The sequence below is a fragment of the Gossypium hirsutum genome, chromosome A03 (assembly GCF_007990345.1).
Source record: "Gossypium hirsutum isolate 1008001.06 chromosome A03, Gossypium_hirsutum_v2.1, whole genome shotgun sequence".
Classification (NCBI taxonomy): Eukaryota; Viridiplantae; Streptophyta; class Magnoliopsida; order Malvales; family Malvaceae; genus Gossypium; species Gossypium hirsutum.
In genome coordinates, this window is record NC_053426.1 from 33,415,287 (window position 1) to 33,427,180 (window position 11,894).

The window sequence follows — 11,894 nt, forward strand, 5'->3', positions numbered from 1 at the left end:
TTAGAATAAAATATAGGTGGAGTTACAAAAAGTTTGTCTATAATTTTGAGTTTCTGCTCTAAACAATCCTTAATCCTCACCCTTCATTAAAAAAATCGAATATTTTCTTCTTCCTTTTTTTTTTTTATATCTGTATCATTCTTAAAATTTCTTTATAGAGTGTTTTTTTGTAGGAGAGAAGAAATGTTACAAACAAAAGAAACAGAATGCACGAGATAAAAACGGAGAGAAATATTAAAATAGACCTTATAATCTTAAGTGTTGTGACAAATGGTGATTTGTAAAATGAAAAATTAGTGAAATAAGCTATCTGTAATAAAAGAATACGATGAGAGAGATTAGAGAAAATTTAGGAAATTGCCGAAATGTTAAAGGTTATTAAATGAGTTGTGACTTGTTAGAATTCATATTTATAGAAATTGGAGTTGCAAAATTAGTTAATAAATAATTTAAGTTGATAATAATGATAAACAGCGAATATGAATTTATCATGTTTTTAAAAGAAAAAAAAAGCACTCACTAAGTGAAACTTTTCAATTATATCTTATCCAATAAACTAAGCTCTCTAAAACGTCTCATGTGTAAAGATAATTCAAGAATTGTATCATATTTCAAAGTTATTTCAACTTTCACATTGGTGAAGTAGAACCTTGTGAAATATCTTTTGTGGAATAGCTCTTAAAACGAAAGTGAATTTTTTTCAAACAAAAAAAGAGTTGTTTTAGAGGAAGAGGTGTTCCTAAATAAGGATTATTCAGACATGTTTCAAATATCATTTTTCTCAGCATAGTTGTTCTTGGTAAAGATTGTTCCGAACAAGAGTTGTTATCAACATAATTGTTCTTTGTAAAGGTTGTTCCAAACAAGAGCTGTTATGTGGTGATGCTTTTCTTAAAAAGAATTTATTTTGAATGTTATTCTTGAAAAACAATTGTTCTAAATAGATGTTCTAAATGACAATTCTTCTGAATATAGTACTTAAAACGCAATTATTATAAAGAAGAGTTGTTTCAAACATTTGATGTTCTCAACAAGAGATGTTCTTAAATGATAGTTGTACTTGATGACAACTGTTTTGGACATGGATATTCCAAATATAACAATTCTCAAATAACAATTATGCTAAACAATAGTTGTTCTTTCAAAAGAGATTAAATGAAGCAACACTACTACTTGTTCCGACTTAAATTTGTTACTATATGTAATTCTCTATAAGGTATCTTCTTTATCTTTATGAAAAAAATATTAGTAATCAGAATTAAATATTTACACTTTTATATATGTTAAGACTTGTTTAAAGTGATGATTAAAATTCTTACACTTAAATGACATGTACACAAAAAAACTCCGGTGCATATTGGAAAATAAATTATTTGAAAATTCTTACTTTATATATTATTTTAAGAGATTCGATGTGGGCTTTTGTGGAGATGGCTTTTGTGGAGATGTACTTGTTGTTGGTGATTGTCCCAATCTTCAACCTCCCTTCATGCATATAACCTTTTCGGGTAACCTAACCAAAAATTTTAAATCCATCATGAATCTAACTGTTAAATGTTAAATGCAATGGGTACAATTTTGCTCACTTAAAAGGATCAGATCACGTCCTTTATAATTGATACTTGCCTAGGATGGCAGCAAAACTAAACATAAGCTTATAGATCAATGACGCCATTGTCGCCCCCCTTGGTTCCTTGGACTTGGACAGGGACAACCATCAAATCTTTACTATAATTATAACATTGTCTCTCTTACAATTTCTGGAGGCTTCATTTATGTATACTTTAAGTGGGAATAATGGAATATTAGGCATCTTTCGCAAAAGCTATACTAATACACATTTGCCGGTCCAAAACTTTTAGATGCTCTTTGTTTTGTTCTTATAGGCGTATGCGTTTGCATGTTTAATGGAGTTAATCCTACTCCCATATTGTATATTTTATAGCCTAAAGCACCACAGGAAAAGGTGGGGAGATATGTATAAATTTGAGAACCCTTCAAACAGTTGTATACTGGGTACGTAGCAAGAAAGCAAGCAAAATAGTGACAAGACTTTGAGGGCTTTGATTATTAGAAATGGCCATTAAGACTCGAAGCTATTCTGTCGATGGCAAGCACGAGATGACGGTTGATGAGTTCAAGAGATGGTTAAAGAAATTTGACGAAGATAAAGATGGAAAGATAAGCAAAGATGAGCTTGCTGATGCTATACGAGTCTCGGGTGGATGGTTTGCTGGGAGGAAGAGCAAATACGGCATACGATCTGCGTATGCCAATGCCAAAGGCTTTGTTGATGACAACGAGATAAAAAAAAAACCTTGCAGAGTTTGAAGAAAAACACTTAAATGTGAGGATTCTGCATTTGTAAGGTGCTGATTTTAGCCAACATTACACCCCTTTGTTCTTTATTTATATATATAATTGAATGAATTAACTAATGCAAACTACATTACAATTTCTTCTTCTCCTGAGCTTATAGTTTACAAGTTGATTACTCGCAGCTTTTTGTAAGAAATGGCACCAAGTATGCCTTTTCCTATGTTACGAATATAAATATTTGCTGGAAATGATGGTAAAGACTTGTCAGTACATAAGATGAAGAAATGAATCTGAATACTTTTCAGTTATATATATCCATTTTATATCAGCTTTCTGATGCCTGTAGTCCAATAAACTGGGTAGGTTGAATACAAACTATCTCCATTGAACTAATGATGAAGATTGATTTTATATAAACAATGAATATATATAAATTAATTACGCTACCCCTCCTCCCTTGAGATTTTTAATGAATGTTTTATATGGAATCAGATGAATCCACTATACAAATTACAAATGCAACTACTCACAACGCAAATGTAACTTAGAGAACAAAACTTTTTTTTATATGAATATTAAATTATTTTCGACTGCCAAGAGTTAGCCAGCTCTGCACTTTCAAGGGCATATGACGGAAGAACCTCTGCCAACAGCCATTGTCACATGTAACCTGTAATTTGCCAAAGCACTCTTATTAGAAATTCGAGAAAACTTCAACCGCAATGGGCTATGTCACTTGGATTCTTCATTTTAGCTAATATTATGCGTCTAAAACATATTTAAGCATGAGGATCATCCAAAAATATGGAAAAAACTTTAAAAACTATGTCATATAGATACTGATATCCAACACCCACGAGTCTATGTAAGAAAGGTGATAGCTAGTTGGGTCTCGGAAAGTGCAGGCAAAATGCTGAAAGGTCTCTGGTTCAACTGCTAAATGTCTTAACATTGATTGTTCTATGTTCCAATCGGGATCGAGAATGTAATTGGCACCAGCCCATTTCGGATAACCACCCCATCCTGAGTTAAACAGCAATGCAAAATTGACAACAAAATACCTGGATAACTCCAGAATGCTCGCAGACATCATTCATCTATCTCAATATCCGAATGCTCAAGCATTATATTCTAGCTGACAACTTCATATATCAATTCCAGGAGGCGGCAGTTTCCAGAAATTCCATGAATTATAATCCTCCTGTAATCAATAGAAATAAAGAAGCAGAGCAAAAAAAAAAAAAATGGTAAGCCACCCCAAAAAAAGAATTAAGCAACACTTTAAATTTCAGACTATATGATACTAGGAGAAGGTGACTATGTTGCTCCAATTCTTCATTTTTTTGTTGAAGTACACTTATCAAGTACATGTCCTAGACAAATATTTGAATATGGTTGTGAGAATATGACCCTCCAAAGATCTTCCGAACATAAAACAAAAATTAAACATACCCATGTCAAACACATACATGTATCCAACACTTGCACCCCAAATCCAACACAGGAAGGTAAGACCTAATCTAGAAGAAAGTGGGAAACAATTGGGTCTCTTTCCAAACCAAGAATAACAAAACTCAGCCTAGTTGCCTTAGCAGCCATGTTTCCAGAACAGAAATATCCACAAGGGGTCCGATTAATACTAAGTTTGAAGTCATGATCTATAGCTTTGGAAACTAACTCCAGATTGTGAGAAATAAATGGAAAAGAAAAGGTAACAAAACCTGCTCATGAGAAGCCATTGGTGGAAACATGCCATGCACAAGAGCGTGAAGAGAACTATAAGATTTTGTGTCAACACGGCGGTTCACAACAACCTCACCCTGCAAACTTGAAACTATTAGAAGAGAAGTTTTGTACAGTAATATTGAAGCTTTTGGTCTCCTTTCTTTAAGCATCAAAGCCTTAGATTACCTTTGGATTAATAATGAAGATTTTTCCTCTTGGGATTCCAACCTTAAGGTAGCTGATTTCATCTGTGTCTCTATTCCCAAAACCAGCATAGAACGGGTTGCAATCATATGGAAACAACGCCTTTATTTCCTGTAAGTCCAAAGATACCAAAAAGCATTAAAATGTTACTAATTTAAGACACTTATCACCCACTTATCTATATTAGAAATCTTTTAAATCTCTACCAGTTTACATGTAATCCATAGTATATATGCAAAGCTATAAATAAATTTTAAGCTAAAAGTGGTGATGCATAATATTAACTATAAAGGCAGATCAAAATCAAATAAAATGACATGTTTCAAGCCAAAAACCAGTTCAAGAGTTGTAATAACATAAAAATTTATTATAATTAAACAATTAAATTTTCATTTTGTTCAGAAGAGAATAATGTAAGACATCCCTTGAAATGCAGTAAATTCCTCTCAGACTTGCTAGTAACCCATTCAACTGATCTAATTTGCAACCCATTGGGATATATACTGAAAAAATTGATAAGCAATAAATAACCATAATTTATTTAGCAGAACAAATATCATATCAGAAGAAAGTACATCAGAGCAGATAACTAACCTCTAAGCATGCAATCTTAAACTCATGAGGAGCTCTTCTAATAACTGAGAAGAATATAGGATGTGTAAGTCTTATTCATGTGATTTACAGACATCTTGTGGGGTAGAAGAAGTGACAAAAAAGAACAGATATTATAGACTTGAAGGGTTAAAAGCATACACTCCAAACCAGAAACAATAACATGTTCACTACAAATGTGATGCCCACCATACCTTCAATTTGATTTTCAATGTGGACACACAAGGTAGCTTCTAATTTCTTCCATAAAATGCACATGATAGGAATCACAAACAAAATATCATAGAACAAGCTTTCATTTAAATTATTGCAGCTCACAGTGATAGAACTAAACTTTGATTTTTCATGTAGTAAATGCGTGTGTCATGTATCTAGTGTAAAGGTACAGCTAATGCTTCTCGTCCAAGTTATTGCAGAGATGTCTTAAATCTCTCTAGGGGTTTAATGTAATGGTGTAAAAGGGTTTAATAGACTTTAAATCCTCAAGATACTGCACCATGCCCTAATGGATACAACGTAATGTAAAAGGAGGCATTTGCCTTATCCTGCACAAGGTTGACAGTTTAGGTACTCATATGCCACAGTTTTCTTAATTTAGTGTATTAGAAGAACATAACTAATGTCTTGACTAATGTACTAGAAATACAAAACAAATGTAATAACTAGACAAATGTCCTAGAACAACATAATTAATGTCCTAATTAGACTATGTAATGCATGATTCATGCAACAAAACCAAAAGGATTAAAGGACAGACTGCATTTAATAAAATGCTATATCTTGCACATGAAACACAACCTCAGTAAACTGTTTATTAGGTCCCTGAAATGAAAAACAGTTACCTTCTCTATACAGGGATGGAAAAAGGCCATCAGGAGAAATAACAATCGGCCCATCAGGTAATGCCTTACCATCCTATAGATAAGAAGAAATGTCCGTTAAACAGTTTCTCCCTTTACATGCAACAGTTGTAAGTTGAACAAAGAATAAAGACAAAGAAAACAAGAAATTTTAAGTTATTGATTCTCATTCTACAGTTCAATATAAGAAAAGCATCAAACTAGCATAGGTCACCTGCTTAAGATTGGCTAAAAATTGTCTAGTGAGATATGCCTGCGATATAGCACGTGCACTGAGGAAAAGCAACTGATACCCATTTTCCTGCAATATAGAAGAAGAATTTTGATCCATGGAAGATATTAATGCATTAGAGTCCATATGAACTCTAAAATTGTTTTTCTTTCTAAAATCCGAACAAAGAAAATAAGAAAATTATAACTGCAAGGGCTTTCATGAAGATTGTACATGGTTCAAAAACCAATGGGTTGTTGGCTGTGCAAGAAAGACTAAAGTAATATTAAAATGTAATATGAAAATTATCCTACCTTAATAGCTGAAAATAAATGTGCAACACCTGTTTGTGACCAATCCATCCCAACCAACGGCATGAACTGGCCTAGGACATCTGATCTGTAACAATAAACATAAAATCAGGGATGCTAGGAATGACCAAAAGAAGCCTTGTTGGCATGGCACTAAGAACATAGGAAAGAATCAGATTATTAAAGGAACCTACAATAAAAATTTCAAGGACCAATTCAGGTTATGTAAGGCTAGCTGTCTCCAACACCATGTGGGTCAAGACTAGAGCTATGAAAACAAGCAAACTAATTTTGAGAAATGGCATTATTGAATGTTGAACCCAAAACTAAGGCTTGAAGACAAAATGAAATATTACTCAGATGTTATCAAAAAGTTAGTGCTGATGCTGCATATGGTAATAAATAAAAATAATTGACTAAAACAAAACTATGGAAAAATGCAAGCTGCCATAAAGCTCAGACTCCTAGCAACTGCATTTCAAATGACTGAAACGCCAGAAGTCCAGACAGCCTGAAATCTAAAACATGGCCTCCTTTTGGGGGCTATTAAAAGCTAATATTCTGCAAAGTACTAGCTAATAACCAAATCATCAAATCCTTGTTCACGGTTAAACCTTGTCCAACAGATTACCATCCATACTTTTCTTCATTCTATTACATATGTATGTTTCTCCTTTAATTAACCCAAAACTTGGCCCATTGATGGGATGATTCCATGAGGATGGAGATTCCCCACCTAAATCAACTATGACCAAACTTTACCGCCTAGACTGAGCAATACCTAATAAAGAAAATAAATTCTAATTACTAATTTATTGTTAGACCCATTATTAATATGAATTATAATTTGCAGCATGTGACTGTGATCTAAAACTGACATTTAATTTCAACAAATAGAACCTAATAATATAACATCAACATGAATCAGTACTCAATCTAAAACGTGAAGTAGCATGATAGGTTGTCCTGCATCAGCAAATCTGAGGAACTTCCTTACTTTGTAATTGTCCCATCAACATCTGAGATCACTACATGAGCGTTCCAGTGCCACAAATAGATTCTGGCATCAACCTGTTCAATACATGTTTTTGAGTCAGCACATCAGACAAAAAGTGATAAATAAGAAACTAACTTGACAACAAAAAATTGAATAAGAATCAGAAAGAATATTTAACTTCAAGTAAGAATCCAACAAAAAGAACCTGCTGTTTCCCTAACATAGCGGTCGAAAATGTAAAGGTTATCTGATTCATTCCATCTTTTAGATTCAATGCTGCCAGTTGTTCAGAGGTTGGGGTGATTGCCCTGATCATCTTCTTCACTGGCTTGGGTGTAAGAAAATTCTCATCATCATCACTAGCAACAGAATCATCAGCAGCATTCCCAGCATCTGAGTCTCTGGTATCTGCTGCACCCGGCTGCGCAGCCTTCCTAGATCTTGATCTTTTCAAAGAAAAAGGCCAAAGCCTCCACTTTCTACTCTGGGTGACTATGGCTTTTGATGGACCCCCTTCAATGGATTTCTCCACTCTGTCAATAGGTATCATGCCTGTGGGTTCAATTATTTTTTCACTTCCAAATGTAACCATTCCTAAAAGAATAGGTGCTGCTGCATCCCACGGAAAGTAACAGCCATCAATTCGAACAACAAGCCTATCATTCTTTACAACAGTTGCACCTAAAGAACTAAATTTCTTGTTATCCAGTTTTTCAGCATCAAAAGCTTGACGAGCTGCCTCAGCACCCATCCCTTCATATAACAAGTGCTTGCAAAAAGATATCTCTGCAGAAACCACAATGCATGTCACTTTCTACAATTTACAGCCTAAAGAGCAGCTTCACAAGAAAGAATATTTAGTTTATGTTTAATTAAAATCATAACAAATAGTATGTTGTACCTTAGCATGATTCTACAGGTTCATCCATCACATGAAATATTATTAAAAAAAAAATGAAATAAACAATTTGTTGAATGATTTCTAATCTCTTCTTGCATAATACAAAGGACTAACATGAATCATTTCAGTGCATTCTGCAGTAAACTCAACAAGTGTAAGTAATGCATGATAACTGAGTTCTCTTATTTATTGAAGAAACAAGATAACTAAGTTCTCTTACCAACAGCAGAAATGTGAATAATATTTTTCAGCTTCCCCGAAGTCTCACTCTCCTCTCTACTAGAGCTTTCATGTGCCAATTGCTGTTCCTCATCTGCATTGGACCTTATCTCGTTTGAATCATCCTTCCTGATCGATTTCCACCTAATGGCTTCAGAACTCGAGTCTAAACAATGGCTTACAGGGTTGTTGTTGCTTGAATCAAGCTTGGCAATAGGAGACTGCATAATAGGAAGTGATTCCACTTGCAGCCCATCTTTTTCACCAACTACTCCATGATTTCCAAAAATACTAATAGGATCAGAGATAATCCCTGACTTTTCTATGGAATTCTCCATATTAGCTGCTGGACTCTCCTGAACAAACTTGTCAGAATCTAATGACTCACTATTCACATTACACAAACCATTTACTTCTTCACTTTCAGTACAAATTGAAGGATGATCTTTATTTATGCAATCTGGCTCATCGTGTTTGAATTCTGCAAGGTCGCTGAAAACGAATTGTTCATCTTCAGAACTCTCTGATGGTAGAACACTGCTCATTGGATGAGAGTTCACCTCTGGTACTAGCTCAGTTGTTCTTACCAGTGTTTCAGCATGAACGTGAACTTCCCCATTTCCTTCATCAGAAAGGCACAGTGTTTCATGAGTTTGTTCACTGGAACCATCCAATGTTCTAACCGAGCTCTCTGGAACAAAAGACTGAAGCCTGTCTGAAACAGTCTCCTTATTGACATTCCTTCCATTATCAGCCGGTTCTCCATCAAACTGCTCGTCCTTACATGCTTCAAGCCTATATTGACATTGCAAATCAGAGTTCCCAACACTATTACCATCTATGGTTCCTGAAATATTGGCTATTATTTTGGATTTTTCTTCCATAAAACCTTCACTTAGTGAAGAGGTTTTGCAGAAGTCAGATTCCCCTCTTAATATCTGGTGACCTATACTATTTTCCTCCTTATCATTCACAGAAGATTGAAGTTGGCTTTTTTCATCACTAACCTGTGTATCTTCTTCAAACCCTTTATCATCCAGTGCATCATTTGTAGAAGAAAATGGAGAAGCATTGCCATTTGAACTGTCAGAGACGATATTAGTGGACCACTTCATCTCCAACAGGCCAGCAGCAATCTCAGCACGCTCCAATGATTCCAATCTCATTACACCACCGCCATCCTCCCTGTAATCATCCTCCTTTTCTGATCCCAGTCCGAAAACATGACCAAATATCTCTGATTGTTGGGAAGTCGTCCTGGCAACAATTTTCATGTTGTTCACATCAATTTGATCCATGGAATTCAACTTATCACCACCGAAGTTGCAACTTTTGGACTTCAGTGGCCTCCTATAAGCAGAGGAAGGTTCATCTGTTTCATATCCTGAAGGAAAAGGAAATGAAACAGCTTCAGATTCCTCTTCGTCACCATCAACCTCCCTGAGAAAGTATGCTTCCCCTGTATGATCAAGAAACATGTGGAAATTGGCTTCGATGCCATTAACACAGATGGTAACCACCTTCTCCCTTGTCTTTAAAATCCCTTGAAATTTACCAAATCGAACATACCAAGGGGATGATTTGAAGTTCCCATCGGGTTGTTCCACTACTATTATATCTACTGCACCACCAAAAGGATGAAATGGAGCTGAAACAGAATATACACCGCGAGAGATATAGCTGCCTAGTCTCCCCACCGCGTACATCCTCTTGATCTTGGATTTCTAAGACCAACCCCAGATCTCAATTACATCCTCTTCATACATACAATAGGCCTTTCCACAACTCTAGAGCTTTAAATTCTGCAAATACCCACATTATAAATTCTTATTCCTCAATCCAATCAATCAAAAGAGGAAACCCAAGAATGTAAACATACAAAAAATGCAAGGATTTGGGAATTGTTCAATGCATGATAACTCAAAAGAAAAAGCATTAATTAAGAAAAAAACAACTGAGAAACTGTGTGTTTCTCTTGTTGTTTTGAGTGTGTTTCGAATTCAATACAGATATAAAGCGGCAAAATAGAAAGCAAAAAAAGGGAGACGTGCCGGATCAAAACCCAAACAGAACACCAACAGCTGATTTGATGATGGAATAAAGCATGTCCATTTTCATATATATATTTTTTTTCTGAATTCGAATTTACCCAGAAACTGTAAGCTAATCTGATAATAAAATTAGTAATATCATTAAATCCCAACTTATTAAAAAAGGAAAAAGAAAATCTCTCTCAAAAATAATAAGGAAACGGAAAGGATTTAAGCTTGAGAGAAAGAGAGACCAGCAGTAGCTTCGTGATCTTCTACGTGAGGGCATGGGCATGGGAGGATTAGAGCATTTCTCATCAATTCCTTTTTTTGGGTTTTGATGACCGAATGTTCTGCCACTTTTTAATAGATTTTATTAATAAAAAATTGAACATTAAATTAATCTCTTTTTTTCTTATTAATTAAATACCAATTCATAAATGTTTTGAATGTGCTCTTTATAATCTTTTGAGTGACAAAAAAAAGGAAGTTGTTATTATGGCTAAATTTAACATCAGAGAGATTTTGTTTTGATTATCACTTGGGAAACGTCGAAAGAGAAAAATGTGATGGCATATTACCACAGCAACATCCAAGAACGAGAGTTTCTTGTCAGACTAAAAAATTACAGGTTGATATAATTTTCAGTTTTTAAATATTACAGGTGAATATAATTTTTAGCTTTGAAATTATTTTAGTAATTATAATTTTTTATTTTTTATTATATCCAACTTTATAATTCTTTAGTTTAATTTTTTTTCAATTTGATAATTTGATATTTTGAGATGATGCAAAATAATTATTTAAATTTTTTAAGTAATTTAATTTTTATTTTTACTAATTTTGAAAAGAAAACATAATTATAAAATTTAGATATCAAAATGAAAAATAAAAATAGTATTTAGTTGTGAAATTTAGTATGTTAACCCAAAAAGACAGCATTCCAAACCTAACACACAAGACATGACATGGATTCTTAAACTAGGATTACGTCCTTTCTTTTCTTCCTTAAAGTAGATAATATAAAACAAAAGAAATTTGGAATCCAATGATTATTTAATATTTGGAATCAACTGAAATAGACATGGACCCAAAGAACCAAATTCTGGGAGGAATTGGATTATATATATATATATGATAGTCATACCTATAAAATTAAAGTGGTTTTATATTATTTGTATCTTTTAAATAATTAATATTTTAATAATTTTATTGTTATATTTTGTATTTTATTTGTATAGATTATGCATATTAAATTTAGTATAAGTTAAAAAAATAATTATTTATAAAAAATAATTATTCATTTATAAAAAAAATTTAACGGTTAATCATATATTAATATAGATTAGATCAATATGATAAAGATATTAGACGATGAGCTTCTCTTGGTCATTGCCTCACGACCAAAAAGGCTCGAAACTTCGATGAGTAATCATAGGGGATTCTTTCTGCGAGGAGCTTCTCTTAGTCATAGTAAGGGCTCAACTCGCTACTCATTAGATGTC

General features: G+C 33.7%; 1 protein-coding gene across 11 annotated transcripts; it reads right to left on the reverse strand.

The window, feature by feature from the left end:
* Positions 1 to 2,604: 2,604 nt before the first annotated feature.
* On the reverse strand, positions 2,605 to 10,801 carry LOC107940184 (phosphatidate phosphatase PAH2). Of its 11 annotated transcripts, none has more exons than XM_016873613.2 (12): positions 10,644 to 10,801; positions 8,361 to 10,161; positions 7,445 to 8,025; positions 7,240 to 7,313; positions 6,246 to 6,330; positions 5,935 to 6,021; positions 5,703 to 5,775; positions 4,843 to 4,886; positions 4,231 to 4,359; positions 4,041 to 4,139; positions 3,381 to 3,520; positions 2,605 to 2,989 (listed from the first exon to the last, which is right to left on the reverse strand). In XM_016873613.2, the coding sequence occupies exons 2-11, from the start codon at positions 10,063 to 10,065 to the stop codon at positions 3,464 to 3,466; spliced, it is 2,934 nt and encodes a 977-aa protein (XP_016729102.1). In that variant the 5' UTR covers positions 10,066 to 10,161; positions 10,644 to 10,801; the 3' UTR covers positions 2,605 to 2,989; positions 3,381 to 3,463. The 11 variants fall into 11 exon arrangements, with proteins under 11 accessions (XP_016729102.1, XP_016729101.1, XP_040954207.1 ...); XM_016873612.2 differs by having other exon boundaries at positions 7,418 to 8,025; XM_041098273.1 differs by lacking the exon at positions 10,644 to 10,801 and adding an exon at positions 10,411 to 10,628 and having other exon boundaries at positions 7,418 to 8,025.
* Between the last annotated feature and the right edge of the window lie 1,093 nt (positions 10,802 to 11,894).